The sequence below is a fragment of the Equus caballus genome, chromosome 4 (assembly GCF_041296265.1).
Source record: "Equus caballus isolate H_3958 breed thoroughbred chromosome 4, TB-T2T, whole genome shotgun sequence".
Lineage (NCBI taxonomy): Eukaryota > Metazoa > Chordata > Mammalia > Perissodactyla > Equidae > Equus > Equus caballus.
In genome coordinates this window covers 40,412,282-40,440,169 of record NC_091687.1, presented here as the reverse complement: position 1 = coordinate 40,440,169, position 27,888 = coordinate 40,412,282, and the positions used below count along the sequence as shown (strand labels likewise).

General features: G+C 39.6%; 3 protein-coding genes across 8 annotated transcripts in view; 2 read left to right on the top strand and 1 right to left on the bottom strand.

The window, feature by feature from the left end:
- Positions 1-204: 204 nt before the first annotated feature.
- Positions 205-19,640, top strand: LOC100061485 (calaxin). Of its 2 annotated transcripts, none has more exons than XM_005609216.4 (6): positions 205-567; positions 11,058-11,213; positions 12,490-12,594; positions 14,942-15,093; positions 17,184-17,288; positions 19,446-19,640. In XM_005609216.4, exons 1-6 carry the CDS (start codon positions 510-512, stop codon positions 19,500-19,502), a joined length of 633 nt encoding a protein of 210 aa, XP_005609273.1. In that variant the 5' UTR covers positions 205-509; the 3' UTR covers positions 19,503-19,640. The 2 variants fall into 2 exon arrangements, 1 of the variants encoding a protein (XP_005609273.1); XR_011438178.1 differs by having other exon boundaries at positions 371-567; positions 17,184-17,449; positions 19,446-19,542.
- Positions 19,641-19,872: 232 nt separating this feature from the next.
- RBM48 (RNA binding motif protein 48) lies at positions 19,873-27,422 on the bottom strand. Of its 2 annotated transcripts, none has more exons than XM_001491929.5 (5): positions 27,158-27,422; positions 26,485-26,675; positions 24,793-24,938; positions 22,742-23,310; positions 19,873-20,189 (listed from the first exon to the last, which is right to left on the bottom strand). In XM_001491929.5, exons 1-5 carry the CDS (start codon positions 27,266-27,268, stop codon positions 20,103-20,105), a joined length of 1,104 nt encoding a protein of 367 aa, XP_001491979.1. In that variant the 5' UTR covers positions 27,269-27,422; the 3' UTR covers positions 19,873-20,102. The 2 variants fall into 2 exon arrangements, with proteins under 2 accessions (XP_001491979.1, XP_070121772.1); XM_070265671.1 differs by having other exon boundaries at positions 24,793-24,933; positions 27,158-27,295.
- A 13-nt stretch (positions 27,423-27,435) lies between these two features.
- The window catches only part of PEX1 (peroxisomal biogenesis factor 1), a 52,782-nt gene continuing 52,329 nt past the window's right edge, over positions 27,436-27,888 (top strand). Inside the window, exon 1 of one of the 4 annotated variants that reach the window (XM_014739011.3) lies at positions 27,436-27,728. In XM_014739011.3, the coding sequence (XP_014594497.2) occupies positions 27,600-27,728 (129 nt within the window). In that variant the 5' untranslated portion in view covers positions 27,436-27,599. The remainder of the gene's footprint in view (positions 27,729-27,888) is intronic. The other 3 variants (XM_023639190.2, XR_011438177.1, XM_070265667.1) reach the window with 3 other exon arrangements.

The following is a 27,888-nucleotide window of genomic DNA, read 5'->3' as shown; positions in this document are numbered from 1 at the left end:
GCTGAGGAAATATGAATGGCAGTAATATCAAGTACCACTTTAAGTGGTGTTTAGTGGCAAAGAAAAGATAAATGTTGGAATTGCTATAATATTTCAGATCATAGGAGTGATGAAATCACTGCATTTCTATTGAGTGGTAAGAACTGTTGTTGGTTGCATATTTTGCCAGTTACAGTCATGAGTTGCTTAATGACAGGGATATGTGTTGTGCAAACATCGTAGAGAACACTTACACAAACGTACATGATAGAGCCTCCTGCATACCTAGGCTGTATGTACTGATCTTATTTGACCACCATTGTATATGTGGTCTGTTCTTGAGTGAAACATTGTTATGCAGCATGTGACTGTACCTGAGAACCTTCTTTGTTTGGTCACTGGAATATTGCCATGGTCATGTTCTGTGTTGATTGTGGCATAGTAAATGGTAGAATCAGTGGCAACCCAGCACGCCCAGGCTTGGATGTGGGCTCTCTGAGAAGTCTGCAATTGTTGAAGCCACACTCAACATGGACCCAAAGGCTCTGAAGAAACTGGTCGAATCTATCAGTAATACTGTCAAGAGCTGTAAGTACTGACCAGACAACCAACACTGCCTGAACATCTTCATTCACTCAAATAGAAACATCAGTATACGTGCTAGTTAGACTTTACAGATGCTTTGTAATCCCAAAAATAGAGTTCCTCTATTTTCTATCTAATATTTTGGCCATTTTAAAAAATAGTAAGTGAACGATTATCCCTGCACTTTCGCTAAAACTGTTTTAGTCATCAGGTGTCCTAAAATCTGTTTGTATATGTGGGAAGAGTAGCTTGAGAATACACATGACACCCTAAGTGCTAAAGGATTAGCTGCCAACCAAGAACTGATGTTGTTATAGTCTAAAATTTAGTAAGAGATTTCAAAGCATGAAGGTTTGCTTTGACGAGTTCTCTGAGTTCTCTGGCACAAAACCCATAGCAGTGGATGATTGCTCTGCTTCAGGGGGTTGACAGAGACACATAAGATATTTAGATGTTGAAAAGATAGCGTGGCGCTTTGCACATGACAAGTGTTTAGTAAAGGTAATCTGACTTAACGGAGTTTGTGGGATTTCTTACCCTGACAGACCGTAAAAAGTAGTCCTGTTTCTCAGGTATAACCACAAGCAAGCCTGATGGATAATTCTGAGAATCTGTTTTTCAAGTTTGAGGAAGTAACTTTTATGGCTTCATTATTGGGCGCTTGCATTTTTCCTTGTGTGCGCTCGGTAGGCTAGGCACACCCTATTTGAGAATCTCACTATAGACTTAATTCAGTTTCCTCTTCGTTCAGGTGGGTTTTAAATGATCTAAGCTCCTCAGGCACATCTCGGGCCTATTTTCCAATCCTGCTGTCATACGACCCTTAAAATCCATCTGGCAGGTGTAGCCACTGTTGAGTGTAATAAATATTTGCTGTCGTTTGCTACTTTCTCTTTTATTTTATTTTAATGAGGTCATAATAGTTTATAACATTTATATTTTTATATACTTATAGGTATATTATGTATCTAAACATTTATATTTGTATATATTATAATAGTTTATAATGTGAATTTCAGGTGTACATTATTATTTGTCAGTCACCATATATATATGCCCCTTTACTCCTTTCACCCACCTCCCAACTCCCTTCCCCTCTGGTAACCACTAATCTGTTCTCTTTGTCTGTGTATTTATCTTCCATGTATGAGTGAAATCATAGTGTTTGTCTTTCTGTGTCTCACTTTTTCACTTAATATAATACCCTCAAGTTATGTCCATGTTGTTGCAAATGGGACGATTTTGTGCTTTCTTATGGCTGAGTAGTATTCTTTTGTATACATGTACATCACATCTTTATCTGTTGATCAGTCGATGGGCACTTGGGTTGCTTCCCCGTCTTGATTATTAAGAATAATGCTGCAGTGAACGTACGGGTGCATAAATCTTTTTGAATCATTGATATGAAATTCTTTGGGTAAATACCCAGTAGTGGGATAGCTGGGTTATATGGTATTTCTATTTTTTTAATTTTTTGAGAAATCTCCATACTGTTTTCCATAATGACTACACCAGTTGGCATTCCCACCAGCAGTGTATGAGGGTTCCCTTTTCTCCACATCCTCTCCAACATTTGTTGGTTTTTGTCTTGGTAATTATAGCCATTGTAACAGGTGTAAGGTGATATCTCAGTGTAGTTTTGATTTGCATCTCCCTGATCATTAGTGATGTTGAAATCTTTTCATGTGCCTTCTGGCCATCTGTATATCTTCTTTTGAAAAATGTCTGTTCATATCCTCTGCCCATTTTTTGATCAAGTTGTTTTGTTGTTGAGTTGTATGAGTTCTTCATATATTTTGGAGATTAACCCCTTGTCAGATATATGATTCGCCAATATTTTCTCCCAGTTGGGTGGGTTGTCTTTTCGTTTTGATCGTATTTCCTTTGCCTTGCAGAAGCTCTTTAGTCTGATGAAGTCCCATTTGTTAACTTTTTCTTTTATTTCCCTTGCTCGAGTAGACATGGTATTCAAAAAGATCCTTCTAAGACTGATGTCAAAAGTGTACTACCTCTGTTTTCTTCTAGGAGTTTTAAGGTTTCACATCTTACCTTCAAGTCTTTGATCCATTTTGAGTTAATCTTTGTGTATGGTGAGAGAGAATGATCTACTTTCCTTCCTTCGCATGTGGCTGTCCAGTTTTCTCAACACCATTTATTGATCCTTTCTCCATTATATATATGTTCTTAGCTCCTTTGTCAAGGTTACCTGTCTGTAGATGTGTAGTTTTATTTCAGGGCTTTCAGTTCTGTTCCATTGATCTGTGTGTCTGTTTTTGTACCAGTACCATGCTGTTTTGATTATTATAGCTTTGTAGTGTGTTTTGAAGTCAGGGATGGTGATGCTACTTTCTTAACAGAGCCTTAGTTTTAGAACATTCAAAAGGAAATTTTACATACTTTAAAAGTCTAACTTCTATTCCCATCATAGTGAGATTATTTTTATCAATGTCTGTTACTCATATGTATAATACCATAATTTATTTGAAAGCAGTTCTCTGAAATACTCCGTAGGTATGAATGTGTAATACTTGAAAAGAACCATATCCCATACAGTCTTCTACCAAGAAGATACTTAAAAGAATTTTTTTTTTTTGAGGAAGATTAGCCCTGAGCTAACTACTGCCAATCCTCTTTTTGCTGAGGAAGACTGGCCCTGAGCTAACATCCATGCCCATCTTCCTCTACTTTATACGTGGGACGCCTACCACAGCATGGCTTTTGCCAAGCAGTATCGAGTCGCACCCAGGATCTGAACCGGCGAACCCCGGTCCACCGAGAAGTGGAATGTGCGAACTTAACCGCTGCGCCCCCGGGCCGGCCCCAAAGTAATTTTTGAAAAAAGGAATGAGTTGCATTCTTTTCTTTTCCCAAAGCTATTCACACTTACTAATTCTTAAGTTATGGTCGAAAGTTCAGGCCCTGAATGCTTAAATATAGCTATTCACCAGTGTAATCAGGTTACGTTTTACACTCAGATTAGTAACAGTTGATGTTTATTGAGCTTAGTGTCTCATTGGTGAGACACTGTGCTACATGGTTTATGGTCATCATCTTTAATTCTCGGAACAAACCCTATGAGGTAGGGGATATTTTCCATATTTTCAGATAAGGAAACCAAGCTTTCGATGAAGTTATTTGTCTAAAGTTAACACTGGTAGTAGACTTTTCTGGTAGAAGCAGAGCTAGAACCCAGGTAGTCTGATGCCAGAGCCTGCACTCTCATAATCTTGATTTCTCAAATTAATCCTACTGATCAGCATTATAGACCCTCATGGTCATTCTGTATAGTGCTGTCCCATAGTAAGTGCACAATGAAAATTTTTTGGATTCATCTCGGTTCTTGGGTCTTTCCAGGTGATAGCAGGATAGACGCTGGTCCTCTCTTGACTGGAATTTGATTGTTAATGGGTGCGAGTGGGGAGGACTAACAGCTAGTGCTGCCCAGGCCTTTTCTTCTCAAGAAGAGACTATCTTTTTTTTATTTCTCCTCATGTGCAAAGTTCTAATTGTCCCATGTAACAAAGTTGTAGTAGTTTTCCCTGGGCTTTGCTTTAGAGCTGCTTGGGAGGGAGCCTTTATAATTTGCTAGACCCTCATGTGACACATGGCCTGTTTCAGTTCAAACCGCTACCACTGCATAACTCTCCTCTCAGATCCTCAGCTGGTTACCTCGTGACCTCACAAAGAAAATTCATTACCTTACCAAGCAGCTGTTTTTCTTTTTTTCCGGACAGATCTAGAATGTTTTACATTCTAGAGCTAGTATAACTTCTACCTGTTGGTGTTTGTACTGCTCTCTAGAGCTGCGTTGTCCAATGTGATAACCACTAGCTGCGTGTGGCTGTTTAAATGTAAATTAAAACTAAGTAAAACTTAAAATTCAGTTTTGGTCACTCTAGCCACTTTTCAGGTCTCAGTAACCACATGTGGGTTGTGGCTACACAACGAAATTGGACATCACAAATATAGAACATTTCCATCATCTCAGAAAGTTGTATTAGTGCTGCTCTAGAGTCACACAAATCTTTTCCTTTTCCAAATCTTTAATCTAGTGGAGGAGGCAGAGAATTACCTCAGGATGTGATAAAGAGCTTCACGGACGTGCAACCTCTGCATTCTCATAGCCATAGTTAGTTTACCGCTCTGCTAATACTGACTGAAAATTAATTTTTTGGAGAAGGGACATACATTTTCATTTTGCATTGGGCCCACAAATTCTGTAGTTGATCCTGGCTCTGTACCTCTTATTCATAGTATAGTAGACGTATCTTCAGAATCATGTAAAAGTTTGTATTGAAAATACAGATTCCTGGGTCCCACCTTAGGGAGAAAAAATCGCTGAAAGTGGAGACAAGCATCCAGATTGTTCACTCCATGTATTCTTAGACACACTGAAGTTTGAAGATTCCTGACCAAAATTGTCTTTTCCAAGTGGAACTTCAGTTCTGTCAGCCTAATGTCAATCCCAGGTTTATTGAGAGTGAGTTGGGAATTGACCCAGTCTATTTCACAAGCATTGTCATTTAGCCATAATTTTTCCACTTACATAAGATTAACAAACTTTTTTTATGCTAAGTGAAGAATTTAAAAACTATTCCTAATAATTTCTTGGTTAACTCAACTGATCATTTTGGCATTAAGAGATTACTTTGGATCCTGACTCTCATCCAGCATATTTCTTAACCTCTCCAATTTATAAGTGGTTGATTATCATTAATTGGCAAACGTTTATTGAGAGCCTGCCATTGTGTTAGGCACTACTGGATACTGAGTAGATATTAACATAAGAATGATAAGAGTTTTGTCAGATGCATTGCTAAAATCCAATTACCTTCTGAACTAGATTTCTCTGATCCAATCCTACTAGGAGAAAATAAGTTAAATCTAGTTTAATTTGTCCTTGTATATTCATGAGCTCCTCTTTGAGTGTTAATGAAGTTTTAATACAATTGATAATCTCTTCTGGGACTTAGCCGAGGACCACCTACAGGTCCACTAGTCCAGTATTTGGCTTTCGCTTTATTTATGAGACATAACCTGGGCTCATATGTATGCATACATAGGTTAGTATTTTCCCAGCTATGTCTGCTGAGGGGGCTTATAATGAGTAACACCCCAGTGCCTAGATCTTGGTTTCTAAATACCAGTCTCCAACAGAAAGAACCAGAAGTCCTTGAATAGCTGAACAGAACAGAACGTAAAGGAAAAACCTACTCTACTCTTGTTTGTGTCTTTTACTCTGATAGTACTACCACACACACTTCTGGTCACCAGCAGTGTAGAGGTTTTCCCAACAAGCAGTTCTCTGTGACACTAGCTGGGTGTCCTACAGTTTAACTCAATTCTGACACTACTTTGGTCTGGCATCAGATGCCACAGGTTAAGAGTTCAGTCCCACAAGACTGCCCTCCACTCCAGATGCCAATCACGAGTCCAGGTTGTCACCTGTGCTTCTGCCTGACTGGTTATAAATCAGAGAGAGGTTCCCACAACCCCTTCCTTGGGTTCAGTTCATTTGCTAGAGCAGCTCACAGAACTCAGGAAAACAGTTGTTACTGGGTTACTGATTTGGTATAAAAGGATATAATCAGAGAGAGCAAAGAGATGCCTAGGGCAAGCTATGTGGGAAGAGACGTGGAGCTTCTCTGCTCTCTCCCAGCACTTTTTTGTGTTCACCAGCCTAAAAGCTCCCCAAACCCCATACTTTGGGGGTTTTTATGGAGGCTTCATCACATATGCATGATAGATCATTAACTCAATTTCCAGTCACTCTCCGGAGTATGGGGGGCTGGGAGGCTGAAAGTTCCAAGCTGTTCGATGCTTTTTCTTTCTGGTGACCATGCGGGAGCCGCCAACAGTCAGCTCGTTAGAACAAAAGACATTTCTAAGGGATTTTGGGAGCTCGGTGTTGGGAAACCGAGTCGAAGACCAAGTAGGACAGAAGATGCTCCAAGTGCTTGTATCACTTAGGAAAGTGCAAGGGTATTAGGCACTCTGCCAGGAAGCAGAGGCAGAGACCAATATAGCCATGTGTCGCTTAACAATGGGGATATATTCTGAGAAATACATCATTAGGCAATTTTGTTGCCGTGATCATAGAGTATATTTAGACAAATCTAGATGATGTAGCCTACTACACACCTGGGCTATACGGTGCTAATCTTATGGGACCACCATTGTATGTGCAGTCTGTCATTGAGACATCATTAAGCAGTGCCTTACTGTATTTTTTCTATTATTTTGTACAAGGGTAATGCAATGTGAGTCTGGCAAGTAAGAAAGCAGGGAAGTGTTGAAAAAACAAATGATGGGGATATGTGAAAAATATAGGAGCCAACTTGAAAACTCCCAGTGGCCAGAGCTGGAACAATTTGAGCAAGAAAATAACAGTATTGGTATAAAATAAATATGTTTGACTCCATATTGATATAAATGAATACATAAGTGGAAAGGAGACAAATCTTTACAGAAGAATTCCAAATAATGGTAGAGATACCCCTTCCCAACAAACGTAATTCTCTTTTGCTTGAGAGGCTGGATAGATGGTGGAAAGGAAAAATAGTTAACAACAGTGGAGAAACTTGTATACTAGCTTAACCAAGGGATTGGGGTTATCATCAGCAGTGAGACATCATGTTAGTATATATCCCTGATATGTGAAGAGAACAGCACTTTATCTCTGTGGTATTCTTCCCTAAAACATAGTCACAGTCTAATCAAGAGAAAAATGTTAGACACCTAAATTGAGGAACATTCTGCAAAATAAAAACAAGGTCATGAAAAGCAAGGAAACAGAGAACTATCACAGATTGAAGGAAACAAAATGTTTCCTGGATTGGATCCTGGAACGAAAAAAAAAAGACATTAATGGAAAAACTGGTAAAATCTGTGGTTTAGTTAATAATGTGCCAATGTTAGTGTATTAGTTTCAACAAATGTACCATAGTTGTGTAAGATGCTAACATTAGAGAGAAAGTGAAGAGTTTATGGGAACTCTACTAGCATTGCATCTCTTAGGTAAATCTAAAATTATTCCAAACTAAAAAGTTTAATTAATAACAGGCCATTCTCTAGCATCTCAACACCATTCTCATTACCCACGATTTCTCAAATATCATTTACAATGGTTCCTTAACCACATGTGTAAGGTTTTTAGATACAATGAAATCTGAGTTACATGGATAAAACTCAGAAAAAGTTAAATTATTACCTGCTGAAGATTGTGTCAAAAATCCTCGATTGCTTCTTTGGATGACTTGTCAATATTTGCCTTGGAGCAGCTCCTGACTCTTAAACCTCATTTTGTTCAGGGGTTCGTTTTCACACTATGTTGGTACTAACATTTCCACTCAGATGATAATTCTCCATCAGAGTTGAGCTGGACTACTTATCAGGCAAGCATTAATATACTATGCATTCCGTACACGTCCACACCTGAGCTTCCTTTTTCTTCATATCCCAAAAAAAGACTGCAGATGTTTTCTTCAAAGCAGCTGCATCCCCTTCTGTGACCTAGTCTTGAAAAGCAGCATCACTTCATTTCCACTGTACTCTCTTGGGTTGAAACGGTTACAGAAATCTCCCTAGCTTCAGAAGAAGGAGACTTAGACCTCATTTCTCTAAGGGAGGAGTATCAAAGTCACGTTGTAAGGAGCATATGGGATGGAATAAATTGTTAAGTTATCTGTGGGAAAATACAACCTGTCGCATCTGGATTCACCATTCAGAAGGTAGTTTCAAGAAGCTACTGCCATGGGGCGGGCCCCGTGGCCGAGTGGTTAAGTGCGCACACTAGGCTGCTGAGGTCCAGGGTTTCGCCGGTTCAGATCCTGGGCGCAGACATGGCACCGCTCATCGGGCCATGCTGAGGCAGCGTCCCACATGCCACAACTAGAAGGACCCACAACCAAGAATGTGCAACTGTGTGCTGAGGGGCTTTGGGAAGGAAAAAAAAAAAATCTTAAAAAGAAAAAAATCTACTGCCAAAGTGATTGTCCCTAAATGCAAATCTGATCCTGTTAACTTATCAGCCAAAACTTCCATTAAGCTCCCCAATGGAAAGTCAAACAGTTTCTGCCACCTGGGCACACCAAGCTGTCTACAGCTCTCAGAGCATGCTTCTATACCTTCAAGCTGCTTCCTCTGGCAAATGCTTACTCCTTTTGTAGGCCTTAGGGACTTTCTCCCTGAGACCCTTCTTAATCTCTTAGCACCTCCCCCAACTCATTATTCCTCCCTTTGGGTCACTGCCAAACACTATCAATCATAGTGCTTGTAGTACTTTATTGCACTTCTTTATCTCTTGAAAAAAGTGTAACAAATTTGAGGGCAGGAACCATGGTGTAGTTATTGCCTGGTTCATGAGAGGCCCTTAATAAATGCTTATTGGATAGATAAAAATGACCTTTACATTGTATTTCATGGCTTATAATTACACTGTGAAGCCTGAGGATCTAATTCAGTTTATAAAATAGTATTATTACATACCTATGTAATTGCTTATTCTTTAGATTTATCAATCATTACCCTAAAAATCAAATCATTCTTCTGACCACAGTAGAAACACTAATGTTGTAACCTGCATATTTGCTATGTGTTGTTATTGATTTCATTTGGGAGCCTGAAATCACCTCAAAGACAGCATCTATAATTATTTATTTCTCCTTGCCTTCCTCACACGAAAAAAAGGCCGGCCCCACGGCCAAGTGGTTAAGTTCGCAGGCTCCACTTTGATGTCCCAGGGTTTCACCAGCTTGGATCCTGGTTGCAGACCTGGCACTGCTCAGCAAGCCATGCTGTGGTGGCTTCCCACATAGCACAGCCAGAAGGGCCTACAACTAGAATATACAACTATGTACTGAGGGGCTTTATTTTTATTTTATTTTATTTTTTTGAGGAAGATTAGCCTGGAGCTAACTGCTGCCAATCCTCCTCTTTTTGCTGAGGAAGACTGGCCCTGAGCTAACATCCATGCCTATCTTCCTCCACTTTATATGTGGGATGCCTACCACAGCATGCCATGTCAAGCGGCACCATGTCCACACCTTGGATCCAAATCAGCGAACCCAGGGGCTGCTGAAGCGGAATGTGTGCACTTAACTGCTGTGCCACCAGGCTGGCCCCTGTACTGGGGGGCTTTAGGGAGAAGAAGAAAAAAAAAAGAGATTGGCAACAGATGTTAGCTCAGGTGCCAAACTTTAAAAAAAAAAAAAAGTGAATGATGAAAAGCAAGAGAAAACGAAAAATAGTAACTAGCTTTCCATCCTGACCTTTCTAGATCTCTCAAAAAGTCTCTGACTCATAGCATTAGACTTTTAGACATTGAAAAAGTCTCAGAGATCATCTAGGACAATACCCAATTTTTATAAGTGAGGACTCTGAGGCATAAAGAAGCTCTCTGACTTGTCTAAGTCTCTCAGATATTTAATAGGATAAGAAACAGAAATGAAACCCAGATGTTTGTCTAGTATCTCCAACCCACTAAGTCTAATCCCTTAGTTCTCAGTCCTCAAGGTGCATTAGAATTATCTGTGCACTTCTTAAAACTACCATTAGTTTACCAAGTCTGGAATGAGATCCAGGTATATGAATATTAAAAAGTTTCAGTTTGAAAATCAGTCCTAAAGTCCTACTGCTTTTCTGCAGCATCTCAGGCTCCCTTCCCACTTTCTGATCTCATTTCCACCTCCCTAGCCAAAGTCCTATCACTCCAAGCCGGCTTCTATGCTTCCAGTTTTCTACTTCAATTCTACTTTGCCAGATGAATTTTCCTAAACCACTTCTCAACCCTTAGAGCATAGAAGAGTCAACCGAGCTCTTATCTAGAAGCTAATTTCTGGACCTGCTGTTAGCAATTCTGACTTGGTAGGTCTGGGGCAAGTCCCAGTAATCTGCATATTTAACAAGCAATGGAGAGGGCATTGGTTCTCATACAGATGGTCTATAGATGACACCATGAGAAACACTGTTCTAGTAAAACAAATGTTAATCCTCTAACCAGGCATTCAAGGCCTCTACCACCAGTTCATTCTCTTCAATCTTGTTTTTCACTTCTTCCCAACTTGCTGTGCTCATTTCCACTTCTACCTCTTTCCTTTACTCATGTTATTCCCTCCTCCTGGAATTCTCCACTTCTTTACCACCCCCAACACATTCCTTCCTATATAAATACTGTGCATCTTTCAAGGCCCAGTTCACTCTGCTGCCATGAAAATGGCCCAACTCCTCTTTCCCATACTGATTTCTCTTTCTTCACATGTCTATAGTGGTGAGTACATAATTTATCATTTATATATTGTCTAATGAGACTTCTGAGTAAGGCCCATCTTAATTGTGTAAGCTCTTAAGTAACAAGTACATATCATACTTTTTTTAATCACTAGAGCATCTAGCATCATAGGAACAAAATAGCTGCTTAGTAAAATATTTTTAATTGGTTTGGAGAACTCAATGATTAAATCTAAGTTGTATTTATTTGTATTTTCATTTTACAGTCAAAAAAAGTGAAGTAGAGTGTCTCATAAGACTTTTTCACAAGTTGGTGGGAAGAGCTGATGTCAGACTTGATAACGTTGGACTAGATCGTAATGCGTTTCGAGGGATCCTGTACAGCATATTTGGAATGACTGATGATGTACTAATGAATAGGGGTAAGAAGTCATAAGAAGCTGAAATGGGCCAAGCTGAGATGGGAAATATGTTAATATATGACAAATACGTACATCTATGTTCAATTTTCATCAAAGACTTTGAATTTTTTAATACCAAACTAGAAAGACATAATTCTGGTAGTGCTATCAATATAAAATAGTAGTTGATTTGATTGTGAGGATGGTTTTTCATATAAACTCACTCAGAATTTCCTGTCTCATAGTTGTACCACTTTGAGAGAGAACTAGTAATGAACTAAATAAGTTAGCAGTATTGTTTTTGTAAAGGATAAGCATATGGCTTTTAATCATGGTGTCTTTGGATTCATATGCTGTAGACATGTAAATTATTAAATTATTAGATCTTTTTCCTCATAAAAAATGAAGAATGTATCAGTACAAAAAATGATAATTACTCATTGTACTGAAAAAATCAAAGATCATATATTTAAAAATAGGAAATTATTTAATGTGATCCATTGAATTTCACTAACAGATTTTTTAGTGTTCAATTTGATAAGTTTTGACATATGTATACACCCTTGAAACCTTAGCCATAATCAAAATAATTAACATATCCATCACCCCTGAGTCAATAATATCTTATTTTCTATAGGATAGTACTAAGATTTCATTGGTAAGTTTTAAAACAATGTGTTACTTTAGTAATTTCTCTTTACATATTGTACAAACTTTTTTTTTTTTTGAGGAAGATTAGCCCTGAGCTAACATCTGCCGCCAATCCTCCTCTTTTTGCTGAGGAAGATTAGCCCTGAGCTAACATCCATGCCCATCTTCCTCTATTTTATATGTGGGATGCCTGCCACAGCATGGCTTGATAAGTGGTGTGTAGGTCCACACCTGGGATCTGAAACAATGAACCTCAGGCCGCCAAAGCAGAACGTGCGGATTTAACCACTGCGGCAAACCAGGCTGGCCCCTACAAACTCATTAGAACAAAATTTTGCCACTCTTTTTAGAATAAAAATTGTCACATTGATTAGCTCCACTGTTGGTCTTCTTGGCTCATAGCAACTGTACAAGCATCACAAGTGAAGCTCATCATTGATCATAGAGGAGAATGACTCTTTTCTGTCTATGAAAATCTGGGGGAAATGTATTTCTAGTAATTTTGACTCTTTCAAGGAAGATCGTGCCAAAACCTTATTTTCCTCTCAATTTGGGAGGAAAGGTTTTTAAAAAATCTATTCCTACATACATACTTTTGAATTATAAAATAGCTGTAAAATACACTTACACCTTCTCTTTTTTTCAGTATTTTTTGCATTTGACAAAGACAATGATAACTGCATAAATGTAAAAGAATGGGTTAAAGGATTATCGGTTTTTCTTCGAGGGACTTTTGAAGAAAGGCTGAAGTGTAAGATTTCTATATGTGATTACTGACTTAGTAATATATATTGTCAATTTTGTATTTAGTGAATGCTTAAATATTTTTTAAAAATATAAAATCAGTGTTCTCTACAGCAACCTTGCAAAAATAGTTCGTGACAGCTTAAAAAAGAAAAGAAATGGGTGGCCTATTTCATAGGCGAGTCCCCAGCCCCAGGGTCCCCAAATACCTCCTTCACTGCTTCTGTAATGTCCAAATATCACCAGGGTGGGTCTTCGGCTTAAGGCCCAGACTAAGAACAGCAGCCAAGCATCAGGGCTGGTGCCAACTCTATTCAGCTGGCAAGGCTGAGGTTTCTGAGGCTGCCTCTGGGCTCAGCAGGAAATGGGCCTTGATATGGGGGAGCGTTTAGGTCACACTGGGGCCATTCCTTGTCTTTTCATCAAAGAAAATGTGAGGAATTGACACAAAATAAGGTAAAACACACATTAACCACCAGACATCAATACTGTAGTGTTAGAGTTAGTGTAGAGGAGGGAAGAAGGTTGAGGACACTGAAGGCCCAAAGGGAGGAGGATTGAAGAGGGAGCTTTCTATAGAAAAGGAACGTTAGGAATTCCAAAGACAAAAATCTTCCAAGTCACAATTTTGCCTAGAAATAGCTCTGGCCTCTCACTCCACCTGTACCATTGGTGTGATATATATTTTCTATGTTTTGCACCTCTGGTGCCAGGATTTGGGGTGAGGAACCCTAGAAAGAGAATAGGAACAATTTTAAATAGCAGTTTTCAAGGGATCAAATTGCTTAAAGTGTCAAATTGCTTAAGAAAAGACTGCAGAGTTCTGAGTAAGTAAGCATATTTTAATTCCTTTTTGTCCTTCCACTTGAATTCGGATTTGGGATATTCAAAAGAATATCCCTAAGTTAAATACATGTTTTTAAAACCATAGCAACATTTTAAAAAATCACCAACTTTCTCTGACATTTGTGACTTTGTTTCTTTGTGTTTTTTTCTCTTTGATTTTTTTAAATTAAGGTATCATTGACATACACTATGTGGTTTTTCCCTTAACTTTTCTCCGGTCTAATTTTTCACAGGATAACATTTAAATACATTGCCCTCTAAGTTTGTTGCAGCTTTCTTATACAGAAGTCTCACTGAGAAGTTAAAAAGCTCAGTTTTATGGATGTAAATTCTTATGGTAATCCTAATACTTGGTGAAAATGGTCATGACACTGAACGCAGCTGCATGTTACTGAACAGCATCACACTATCACACTATCAAAAGATTTTCCTCTTCTAATCCCAGTTCCTAAAAATGTTTCATAGACATATCAAGATGTGTTAATTTGGGGAAAATACTTCTTTTAGTAGGGTTGTGATGCAAACTCATATGTGTGCTATAGACTGGAGAAACTCAATAAAAATACAGCTAATCTGATACTCCGGAGGTTTATACCTGGTTCTAGTGCTTTTACTAAAACGTTTAAGTAGATTACAAAGAGCTCCACAAGAGCTCTTTCACTGCTGTATTCCCAGGACCCGAGGAAGGTCATTTGTGGGATGAATGAGTGAACTGTCGTAATGCTTACACAGTGAGATGGAAGTCCCTCTCCAGGAAGAGAGAGAGCATTTTGGATAGTGCAGATGGGCAGGCCCCAAGGAGATGACAGACTCACTACCCAAATATATTAAAAAATGCTCTTTGTCAGTGACATAGTCAAGTGTGTACTTAGTTTTTGTACTCTATGTAAGAAGAGAATCATAATACTGAGATAATCAAACACATATATATGTATGTGTATATATGAATTGTATGATGAAAGGTTTAAAAAATATGTATCCCCTTTATTGCAGCTTCATAACATTTTTAAACCCTCAGTTTCAAAATCCAGAAACTATAAGTCTATCTTTTCACATCCAAAGGGGTACTTAATCTTGTGGAAAGAAATATAATAAAGGGTGCTTTATTTTAAATTGTCTCTACCATATAGACCAATAATTGTAGCTTGTATAATTTGTTTTTATTTATTTATTCATTTATTTTTGAGGAAGATTAGCCCTGAGCTAACTACTGCCAATCCTTCTCTTTTCGCTGAGGGAGACTGGCCCTGAGCAAACATCCATGCCCATCTTCCTCTTTTTTTTATATGTGGGACGCCTACCACAGCATGGCTTTTGCCACGTCCGCACCCAGGATCCGAACCGGTGAACCCCTGGCCGCCGAAAAGCGGAACGTGTGAACTTCACCGCTGTGCCACTGGGCCAGCCCCGTGTTTTTATCTTTTTTTGTTATATATTGAAATAACTAAGGAGAAGACTGATGACATTTTAACTTAACCAAGTCTTTAAACTTCTTATGCTTTGAAAAGTCTGTTTTGAAGTCTATTATCTGAATGGTGATGGTTACATTTCTCGAGAGGAAATATTTGACATGTTGAAGAACAGTCTACACCAACCGTCATCTGAAGAAGAGACTGATGAAGGAATAAAAGAGTTGGTAGACATAACACTGAAGAAAATGGTAAGAATGAAAAACTATAATTCATTATATCCAATCAAGTGGATATGGATTAAAGCTAATGAGGAAGAAATGATTTCTTTCCCTCTGTAATGAATGTAAACTTTACGAGAGCAGGAGTTTCTCTGCTCTATCCACTGCCTAGTACTGTGCCTGGCTGATTGTGGGTGCTCAATAAATATTTATGGAATGGCTGAGTGATGAAATGATCACTATACAAAATGAATTTAATTTTATTTTAAAATATTTTACTATAAGTAAAAACTCATTAATTAGGGGAGGAGCAGATTCACGTAAAATTTGATGCTACTGTAGTTCGTCTTCATGACCTTAACCCTCCAATCCATCTAAACACTCATTATGACAAAATAACATAATAATGATAGTTGGCCCTTAAAGAGTGCTTTCATATGCCCTGCCCTTCGCAGAACTTTAATATACAAACTCATTTTATCCTCAAAACAACCTCTGAAGTAAAAGTTATTCCATTTTGCAAATCAGAAAACTGAAGTGCAGATGGGTTTACCTAAGGTCACACTAGAAAATGGGGTGCAGAATTCATCTTTCAATAAAACCAATAATGTATCTTTATTATGGACATGGTGAACTCTCCTTTTCTTACTATGACACTAAACTGGCCACCAGTGAAGCTTTGTGACTCTAAGGCAGCCTGGGGGCAGTTCACCCCTATTACTCTTTAGTTCAGGAAAGAAGCAGATGATAGGGCTGCCGAGTCTCAGACTCAGCTAACACAGACTCCAGAATATCTTCTTCCATTAGAAATACTCTCACTAGCCGCTGCTAGGGCTGAGGGTAGACTTCTTGAGAGACAGCACCAACCCCACCTCCTTCTTTTTTTGAAAGGAGATGTTATGGAGTGAACATTTTTCTGAAAATTATTCAAACCTTTCTCAAAATAGACCCTCAGCAGCCCTATTTAATTATGCTCAGCAGTGAAGACACAAGGACTCATCCAATCCAATCCAAATTCAATTAAATAGTTAAAGGCATTCATAATCTGCAGACATGCTCCCCCCATGATTTACTTAACCTTCCATGGTCCCTGTCATGAATGCTCCACCCCTGGCAGGTCTTCTTCCTGACTTGCACTCCTGCTTACTGTCAGAATTCAGGTTAGGCCATTCTTCTGCATTTCCTCCTCACACCTTTCCACCTATCTGGATCCCAACCATCCTTCAAGGCCCAGCAGTGGTCTGCAAGCTTCTCCTCGTGACCCTGGTCCATCTTGAAGTGTTACTGTCCTAACTCCCAGTACCTTGCTCCTTAACTGAACGACTTCACTTTTATCCTTTTTCCATGTTGGGCTCCCAAATACGAGATCTTTTGAGGAACAAGTTCTGTTACTGAAAATTATGCTTGAAAATCTTTGCCCTTATTTTGTCACAAATGTGGCAATGTAATAATGGGCCTCCTCTGATTTTTTGTCTTATTTCCCCAATTACAGTCTAAGTCCTTTAGGTACAGGGCTGCATTTTCTCTAGCTAAGGTAACTCAGGTGTCTTAGTCTGCTTGGGCTGCTATAACAAAATACCATAGACTGGGTGGCTTAAACCACAGAAATTTATTACTCACAATTCTGGAGACGGGAAAGTCCAAGGTCAAGGTGACAGCAGATTCACTTCCCTGAGGAGGGGCTCTTTTCCTGGCTTTCAGACAGCCGCCTCCTCAATGTGTTCTCACATGGCAGAGAGACAAAGTTCTGGTCTCTCTTTCTCTACTTAGAATGGCACTAATTGCATGATAGGGGCCTCACCTTCATGACCTCATCTAAACCTAATTACCTCCCAAAGTCCCCCACCTCCAAATACCATCACACTGCAGTTAGAGTTTAACATATGAATCGGGAGTGGGGACACAAATATTCAGTCCATAATACCAGGTATGCCTATTAGATTAATAGGAATAAAATAAGTGGCCTCCATAAATAAGTACCTTTTGATTTATGTAAGTAGTACTTACAGAAGTATGTACTCACAGTTTTACTTGGTAAAACCTTTTATTCTAGACAGTCATTTTCCATGCAAAACTAAAAACTACCCTATCGTTTACCAAGAAATCATCTTCCTCCCTAGGATTATGACAATGATGGCAAGATATCTTTTGCAGACTTTGAAAAAGCAGTGAAAGAAGAGAGACTTTTGTTGGAGGTGTTTGGACCATGTTTACCAGAAGCAAAGGTACAGTGCCAACAGCCCAAACTGGTTGAAGCAGAATCTTAAAGGATCGGAAAATACTACTTGCTAGACACTCACCTGTGTGGGGCTTCAGCCCGCTGCTGAAGTTCAGGCGACCATGAAGGCCCTGGCCCCATCCTAGCATTTTGGGACTCAAGACAGTGGTAACTATTTAAGTAATTATATTCCACAGACTTTTGTTGAGTTTATAACCTCTTTAGCTATACATAATTCCCAATTTCCTGTATGTTAACAATGTTTTCCTGAAGAAAACCAGGGTATATCGGCTTGCTTAAGGGATAGAACAGTGAATAAAGAGTGGATTCAACAAGGGCCCACCATAAACTGCTGGGAGAAAACGATCTCTTTCAATACAAATGTTTTCAAACAATGAGAATAAATTTTTAACCTTTTGGACACATATATTACTTTATAGAATTTTACTTATGCTCATGAAAGTTTTTCATGTATGAATTTGACAAAAGTTTTCTGAGCTGGAAAAGCCAGCTTAATAATTGATTTGACTCATTTCCTTTCTTAATTCTTAATCAACTGTGCTTTGTGAACATGATATACGAAGAAAATTTTATTCTCTGCAGTAATTTAGACGGTGATTTTGTGAATGAACTTGCATAATGTGAAGCTACCCTTAGCCATCTCAGCTCGTCTAACTTGTCCAACTGCAGTTTATTGCCACATTGTAATTATCTACCAACATGTGTTAAAAAGCAACGTGTGAAAGGCAAACTCCTTGTTTTAGGGGACTAGTGGGTGAAACAGTATAGAGTACCGGACTGGAGCACCAACACGCTCCCGGACAGTTCCTCTGCAGCCCAGCTATCGAGAGCCTTCCTACTCTAAGTATAGCCTGTGCACCAGCCACGATGGTATCACCTAGGAACTTGTGAGAAATGCAGAATTCCAGACCCAAACCAACTGAATCAGAATCCTTTTTTTCGGTTTCAGAAACAAAAGTTTCTTTCTTTCTCTCACTATGGTCAAATATTGTGTGTGTTGGTGGGGATGGGGCCTCGACAGTCACAGAACAGGAAGGATTCCATTCAGGAACACAGAACCCACTTAGCAGCTCCTCCCTTTAGGGCTGTCAGAGAATTTTTTTTAAATTGTGGTAAAATACACCTAACAAAATTTACCATCTTTACCAATTTTAAGTGTACAGTACAGTAGTGTTAAGTACATTCACATTACTGTGCAACCAATCTCCAAAACTCTTCATCTTGCAAAACTGAAACTCTCTGCCCATTAAACAACTCCCCTTTCCTGTCACCTGCCAGCCACTGGCTGCCACTATCAGAATTTTTTTTTTTTTTGAGGAAGATTAGCCCTGAGCTAACATCTGCTACCAATTCTCCTCTTTTTGCTGAGGAAGACTGGCCCTGAGCTAACATCCGTGCCCATCTTCCTCTACTTTATATGTGGGATGCCTGCCACAGCATGGCTTACCAAGCAGTGCCATGTCTGCACCTGGGATAGAAACTGGTGAATCCTAGGCCACTGAAACGGAATGTGGGAACTTAACCACTGCACCTCTGGGCCAGCCCCCAGAATTTGCATTTTAATAAGATCCTGAGGTGAAGATTCATAGCTCTTTGAAGTCTGAGAAGCCCGATCTAGATAACTTGCTCTTTCCAATTCTATGCTCAGGTGTCTTTTACCTGAGAGTTCAGCAAAAAATGTATCGAATTCCCTTACTAGGAACAGGGCCAAACCCTCTGCCTGCAGCTTCTTTTAACACCATTCACTCCTTAGTGCCGTGCTAGCAAGCTGAATCAGTAGGTCACAACTGAAGATGAACCTTATTAACTGATACATTCCAATTCAATCCATTAGACAAGAGGGCCTCAAGCATAGGAAGAAAAGAAAAACTGACACCATTTGGTATGGGCCTTCTCAAGTTATTTTTATCAGTAAAAAAAAAAAAGGAAACAACCTAGATAAACTTGGCTTTGCAAATATATGGTCCACTGACAGAAAAAAAAAATGTGAGTGTGCTACAAGTAGTGGTATAAGTCTAGCATTTACAAATACTGATCTGCTTTTGCCACAGATCAAATAAATTCTTCTTAGAAATTAATTAAAGCATGTAAGCTTCTAATTTCAGCTTTGTTCTAATAGTTTATTAACTTTTTTACTTTACAGAATTGTCTTGATTTTGAAGCCCTGGCATTCAGACATATCCTGACTTCTAGGTTTTGAATGTGAATCACTCAATATTTGTATTAAAATCAGAAACAGATTCTGGTTGCCTATCTTTGTTTGTATTGTAAAGTTTCTATATTTGCTTCAATTAATTTACATGTAGTCTTGCAATGTGAGAGGTAAATTTATGAAAACAGTTTCCGTAATATTAAGTATGGATCAAAATAATATCTATAATAAGTAATGATAATCTAACTTTATTTTTTTTTAAGTTAGCTATCAACCTTGGATCCTGTGGAAAATACTGTGAATTAGCCATCACAACTCTCTTTTCTCTTGCTTTCTCAGCCATAGAAGTTGGAAACATAAAACATTCACCATTCCAGACTCCTCAGTTAGGAACAGCCATGAGGCCAGTTCTAGCCAATAAGATGTAACCAAAGTTTTATTTTTTTTAAGGGACATATTTGGCTGGCATGTATTTTGTGCATGAAAAGCTAATTTCAAAAGATGAAACTGTTTTAGACAAGTGGCTTGAATGAAATTACAAAGAGGAGTGCATTAAAAAAATACCAGTAAAATCTCTTCAAGAACTAAAATGACAGGTTAAAAATAAAAAATAAATAGTCCCTTAGAAAATAATCTGCGGCTGGCAATCTATATCCTTCTTCTTTGTTTCACTGAGTGACTTGTATGCATGTCTTCCAGTTTGTCCTCTGGAGGCTCTGGCACAGATGAAATTACCTAGTTTAAAAAAAGAGAACCAATCAAAACTTAATTTTTATATTTACCGAGTAAATAAACTATTAGAAGAGACAGGATATACATCTAGTAGTTCAATCCTTGCCATCACACTTGAGGCAGAGTTAGCCCAAGTTCAAGGTACAGCCTATGATCTGGGCACAGAACAAAGTTTTCTGTCCAAACATTGATGGGAGTAGAACTTTTAAAGTCATTTAACAAGAAAACAAATTTGAGGGGAGAAAAGTAAACATACGCTCTACTTTAACATTCCTTTATAAATCTGCAGTCACTTATTTTATGGATACAGACAGACATCCTGGTTATGCACAAAATTTGGAGAAATAAGCAGAAAATGACATAATCCTCAATTTTTTAGGGAAAAATGAAACCAAACACATCATCATAAAAAGAGTGGACACGGGGCCGGCCCCGTGGCTGAGTGGTTAAGTTCGCGCGCTCCGTTTCAACAGCCCAGAGTTTTGCCAGTTCGGATCCTGGGTGCGGACACAGCACTGCTCATCAAGCCACGCTGAGGTGGCGTCCCACATGCCACAACTAGAAGGACCCACAACTAAAAAAATATACAACTATGTACCAGGAGTCTTTGGGGAGAAAAAGGGAAAAAAATAAAATCTTTAAAAGAAAAAAAAAGAGTTGGACAATAAGTTAAAGCAAAGTTAAGACAGTCTTCTCTTAAAATGGAAAATTATTAGAAACTGTAGTAAATTGTATTATTTCTTCTTTGTGTTGTTCTACTATTTCTGTATCTACGATTTGGACCTAACACTTTTTCCTAAAAATACAGTCAGCTGGGGCCGGCCCCATGGCCGAGTGGTTAAGTTTGAGCGTTCCGCTTCCGCGGCCCAGGGCTTCGCAGGTTCGGATCCTGGGCGCAGACACGGCACTGCTCGTCAGGCCACGTTGAGGCAGCATCCCACATGCCACAACTAGAAGGTCCTACAACTAAAATATACAACCATGTACCGGGGGGCTTTGGGGAGAAGAAGGAAAAAAAATGCAGTCAGCTCTGGCTGAGACCGCTATGTATCCATATCTATTCCTCGGTTCAGCCGTATCTGAAGGAACACACAATGCCCGCACAAACTAAAGACTTTAAAAGGAGGCTTACGCATATTGCGTCCATGGATTTTTATTATTAGAAAACAATCCTCATTCCTTAATCAGATAATTTTCAGGTAAAAAAAAAATGTACATAAAATAAATTAAGCTACCTTAGTCCCTTAATCACACTGCAAAATATATGTATACTGTGTGAAAAGCACTTAACCTCAGAGTTGAAGTACAAGAGAATGGTTTTTTCCCTCTGTTTATGATTTCTAAAACGCTTGCCCCACAAAGAGGTATCTTTCAAAAGTTTAATCAAATGTTAACTTCCTTTTATTTGTGCTTAGACAATGGAAACTAATTATGTAAATAACTTAAAACAAATTACTACCTAAGTGGCACAATCTAGTTCTAGTCTATTTAAGAAGTTTATATTTGAATTTTTTTGATTTTTCTTTTTTTTTTTTTTTAAAGATTGGCACCTGAGCTAACATCTGTTGCCAATCTTTTTTTCCCCTTCCTCTTCTTCTCCTCAAAGCTCCCCCGTACACAGTTGTATATTCTAGTTGTGGCATGTGGGATGCCACCTCAGCACGGCTTGATGAGAGGTGCCATGTTCTCGCCCAGGATAAAAACCAGCGAAACCCTGGGCTGCAGAAGCAGAGTGTGTGAACTTGACCACTCGGCCACAGGACTGGCCCCAAGAAGTTTACATTTGTTTGTTTGTTTGTTTGTTTTTTGAGGAAGAGTAGCCCTGAGCTAACATCTGCTGCCAATCCTCTTCTTTTTGCTGAGGAAGACTGGCCGTGAACTAACATCCGTGCCCATCTTCCTCCACTTTATACGTGGGACGCCTACCACAGCATGGCTTGCCAAGCAGTGCCATGTCCGCACCGGGATCTGAACCAGCAAATGCTGGGCCGCTGAAGTGGAATGTGCGCACTTAACCACTGTGCCACCGGGCGGCCCCAGAAGTTTACATTTGAAATGCAGACCTTAAGGCCTAATCTTTAGAAATCTTACCTTTTTCTATGGCTATCTTTATCAAAGAGGCAAAATGAGCTTTTTGAATATGATGTAATTTGTAGTAACTTTGACTGAAGAGAAATAAATTGTAATAATTTTCCTTCAATGGAAAAGTTCTCTATTTTGGCTCATATTAGATCTGGGAAGTTTTAAAAAAAGGGAAGGCTTGGGCTCCAGTCTCACAGATTGATCTGACTGACTGAAACCACTGCTTTTATATCTAGAGTGATATGAACTATGTTCTGTCATCCTTTAAAGCAAGGATTAATGGTATCAAAGCAAATAAATTTGTTAGTCAAATTCAGTTAATTAAACAGAGAATTGTAGGAAAACACATCAAAAAATTAAAAATGAAAAAAAGTCAATGACAATACTAAACATAGTTGCTACAAAAAATTCTCCATTTAGTTGTCAGTTATATAATCAAATAGTCTCTTAAAACAGGTTTTAAGTGATCTTACCTCTTTAAGTTTCTTCCGAATTAAATCTGCCGTTGTATTCAAGGAGTCATCGTGCATATCCACTTTAGGTATGTCTGGCAACAGAGGCCCAATCACAACCTCATTGCTGCTCGTGCTTGTTTCAAAAAAAGTTCCAAGTTTACGATCATCTTGTCTTCTTCTTTTCCGCTCCTGCAGTTGTGTTGTCCTAGGCATAAATCTGTCAACTGCCTCTGAAGGAGTAATAGCCTTCTGTGCACCCGGGCAGGCCACTGAATTTTTTAAAGTTTTGATCTGCATTTTCTGCAAAGAGTCCTTGTGGTTACAATGCTCCCCTGTTTCATCGTGGTTTCTACCATCCTGAGAGGAGTTTGATGCTCTGTCCACATGTTCTCCTGATGAACATGTACATTTTGAGGAGAAATAACATAGAGGCAATTCACAAGAATAAGGAAAACAAGGATCTGAGTTCCCAGTAGAAGTGTTCACAGCGGCTGCACAAAATCCAGATGTCTCCGAATGGAAATCCTGTCTAAAATTTTTTGTGTTTTTATGCTCTGTAACCAGTTTCTTCTGTGTCATGTAATGATCTTTATATTACAATTTAAAAGGTGAGGAAAAGGGAAACAGAAGTGGTTCATTTATTGTTTTCATCATTCAGAAATTTTAAAAACAAACATTACTTTAAAATGTTAACAAATACTACCCTGAAAAATTTACTTCCTGAGCAGGCAATACATTCATGTCTTTAAAAGCTAAAAAGGATAACAGGTATTAGTGTCAAGCTTCACTCCTTGCTCCCCATATGCCTGGTTTCCACCCCCCAGAAGTAATCCACTCTCCTTACTTTCTTACTTATCTGTCCAATATGTCCTACTTTTCCTCCTCCCCCTACTCCTCTTTTTCTCTGTAATACCCGTTTCTCTGCACCTTTGCGTTTTCCACTTAACTGTAGGTCTTAGAGGGTTTTTCCCTCATTACATAGCTCCTTTTTTTAATAGTTCCAGAGTATTCTACTATATGAATGTATCATGCTGCTTAGTTTGTGTTTATTAGTTTTTAAAGGAGGCACTATGCTGGGCCGTATTTTGTAATTTCCTTTGCTATGCACACATACACGTTTTCCTGGAGCTAGCTATTTACATATCCCACAGGTTAAAGTTCAGTGTCTACAAATGACCAGGGACTCTCAACAGCTCTCTTGCCAAATTTTCAGGTAGATTTTCCAAGATTCTTCCTACTGTATTCCTCTCTTCACCTCTGCCACATGCCCCTTCCCCAGTCAGCCATAAACTCATCATATTCAACAGCTGTATGAACACCAACTTTGTCTTTCAACTAAAAGGGTGGAAATCTGGTAATTTGAGCCTCTAGTACTATTTGGATTTCAGACCACACACATTTCCTTAGTCCAATTCGGATTGTTCTAGTCCTATGATCTATGTACCAGATCCCATGACTCTATTTCAGGCAACTAGAATTTGTGTCTAGGGAAATTCAGTTGGGCATATGGGGCATTTGGCCAGCTGCTAGTCAAAAGTGGAATTTCTCCACTTTCAGCAGTTTTAGATGAGCAGTTGGTAACTGGTCTACAAATCATAATTGTCTCTCACTGCCTTGAGGTCAAAGCCTTCACTCCTCAGTATGGGACACAAGGCCCTTCATGATTCACTTCCTGTCCACCTTTCTAATCTTCTCTCTCAGTGAAGCCCCTGTGTTGTGGTTATCCTGTACCACTCACAGTTCCTTAAAATGTATGATGCTCATTTATTCCTTGGGCCTTTAAACACGCTACCTGGCCAACCTTTACATGTCCTCCTCTTCCCTTCTGGGTCATATCTTTTTATCCTTCAAAAGTCAGTCACCCTCTCATCCTGTAGAAAGTCTTTCATGAACTGCCATCTCTCCTTTCCCAGCCCAGATTACGTGGAGTGCTGCACAGAAGCCTGGAGTTTACGGTTATTGAATATTGTGATCATTTACTTGCCTCTCTTCCTACTGAGAGCTCCATGAGGTTATACCTTGCAGAGGGCCTGGCACATAGGAGGTGTTTAGAAACAGGCTTTTCATACCTTTATTTTTAGTAGTTCTTGCTATATAAGCCTTTCTTTCTTGTAACTTTTTTCTCGTTTCTTCAACAGTCTCAAATTCTGGAGCATAACACACATGAAGCAATCCACCAAAGAAACTCTGTTCATCCATTTTTCTCTTGGCTGTTCTAAACAGAAATACATGATAGCATGGTTTATTAATCTAGATTTACTTAGGATGAAAGCTTAACTAGTATACAATGCATTGACCTAAAGAGCAAAGTCTAGCTTTTGCTATGTGTATATACATCCTATGGTTTGGGAATTAAGATGCTCTGTTTGTGTATGGCATTGACCCTATGATCCACTGCATACTCTTAATCCTCTCCTCCCCTCTCCCAATAGTTAATAGGTTTTGAGCTAAGTCATCCACACATATCCAGACTCCCTTTAACCAACTTAAGATCCAGCAGTTAGCCTGAGGTACACAATCTGTGGTCACAAAATAGAGATTTTCTCTGTGTTAGTAGCCCTTGAGAGTTAGCTTATACCCATTTTAGCCTTTTGAGCACAATGTGTTCCTATAATGGGATTCATATGTAAAAAATTAATAAAAATATTGTAATTGTAAAACTTTTAATAATTGAGGAAATACTGAATATATAACAACTAATTAGAAAATGAGAGAATGGTATTCATTCAACAAATACTTATTAAACATCTATGACTGGCCAGGCATTACTATAATAAATATTTAAGCACTTACGTGCCCAGGAATAATGATAAGAAATACTTATTGAGATTTTACCATGCACCAGGCAGTGTCCTAAGTGCTTCAACTGAATTCATGCTTCACAACAACCCTATAATGAAACTGAAAACCTGGGGGATTTATAACTTGGCCATGCTCACATTGGTTTGTGCAGCTCAGATTCAAATTCACATGTCGAACTCCACAGCATGCTGTACTAGGTGCTGTGGGAGATACAAAAGCTCTAGAAAATATTATTCCTTAACCATGAGGAGCTGGCAAACTGGTTAGGGAAGTGAGATTACACATAAGAGTAACCTGAGAACAAGACATGATCCCATAAAATCAAGTTTTTGTGGCAGATCACAAGTGCTATTTGTAGCACAGAAAAGAAAATATTAATTGTAATAGCCAGGGAAGGATGGTCTTGGAGCAAATTAGTGACAAGAATAGGGGTCAACCTAAAAATAGATAAGGGATTTCATACTTCAGCCTTATTGGAACAGAATTTATGTTACATAGAAGGCTGGAAGAGATGGGGTCATTCACATAGGCGCATAACAATAAGAACCTCAATAGCTAATGTTTACTGCATTCTAAACCAGAGGCACTATGCTAAGCCTTTTAGAGGGATTATTTCATTTCATCCCCACACAACCTCGACAAGTAGGTCCTTTTACCATATGGATTTTACAGAATAGGAAAACGGGCTTAACAGAGTTAAATAACTTGTCCCAGGTCATGATGTTAGCAGAACTGGGAAAATTATTCCACATTCAGTTTTTAATCTACACACGACAGAAAATTGTTAAGCGTGGGAATGGCACGATGAAAACAGTGTTTTGGCAAGGCGAACCTTCAAGAAGAATCGAGGAAGATGATAAAACAGTGCCATATTAGATTATTGGGTAATTCAGGTATGAATAAGGAAAATCGGGGGCCAAAATTGGAGGAAATGAGACACTGCTTAACTTGTATATTACCTTGCACTTTGTAAATTCATAAATTTAATAAGGTAAACTTCTGTAAAGTCTTCTGCTGGGTATTCATCTAGAGCATTATACTGTTCAATCGCACCATACAGAGCAAATCGCGCAACTAATTCCTTCATTGCTCCCACTGCAGGAACTCCTTGTATTAGTAAGTATCGAGATTCCAAATTGATTGTATATACCTAAAAGAAATGCAAACACATTAAATGTATTTCATAAATAAGCCTAGGACAAATCTGGTATTTTTTTTTAAAGCTTTGAAAAGAACTGTTCTGTTCAATCGATCTGCAGAAAACAGAAAATTAAAAATGTTGCCCCTCTCTCTGCATAAAGAATAATTCACCCCACGTGTGAGAGCCTCTAACTAAAGCATACACAATCTTCAATCGACATGTTTCCCGGAAAAAACTAACATATTCACTGGGTGCTGACCATGTACCAAGCACTACTGTAAACACGGAAGATCAAACGACTAACATAAAGGCCTGTTCTCGGAAAGTTGACGTTCTAGCAGTTGACCAAAAAGCGGTCGTGAGAATCTTAGGTACCTAAGTGATGGATATGACCGCACCCTTTCAAGCTTTTATTTACATAAGCTAGACTTGTGGAGCTAGAGCTCATATAAAGCAACCGAGGACAGCGAAAGAAACCAGAGTCCTTTTACCTTGACAGCGCGAGGCCGTCGCCCCTCCCGATACTTGGCCCGCGTGTCGCATACAGCCCTCTGGACGTGGTGGTCGAATACGCCCCCAAGCTCCCTGCCATTCGACGCCATCTTGCCAGCTTTGGCCCTTGCAAACACGACAACATCCGCCTTGCTGCACTCCCGCGCATCCTATAACAGAGAGGGCTCGGGCAAGGCGTGCCGGGATTGGCTAGAAATCGACAGCGTCGGCCATCATTTCCTCCGAGCGAGGATTCGCTGCAAGAGGTGCCGCCCCCCAGCGGCGCGGCGGAGAGACCCGGAGAGCGACGGAAGGCTTGCTTGCCCCGCCCCCTACCGGCGCGCCGCGAGCGGCGCCGCGGGGAGAGGGGCGGGGCGACCGAGCTTCCCGGGCCCGACGCCCTCGGCCTGGCGGGCTGCCGGCCTTCGGCGCTCGTGGGTGATGTGGTGTAGCGATCGCCTGGCGGGTGCGGGGGGAGGTGGCGTGGCTGTGACTGTGGCCTTCACCAATGCTCGCGACTGCTTCCTCCACTTGCCGCGGCGCCTCGTGGCCCAGCTGCACCTGCTGCAGGTAACACGCCGGCCCCGGACGAGGCTCCCAGCGGCTGCTCGGGACACCTCGTCGGCACTCTGGGGTCGGACGGGGCGGAGGTCTGGTAGGCCGCTCAGGCCTCTCCCGGCGGCGAGCTCGGGCTGCCTTCCCGGCGCCGCCGAGCTGTTCCGAAGCCGAC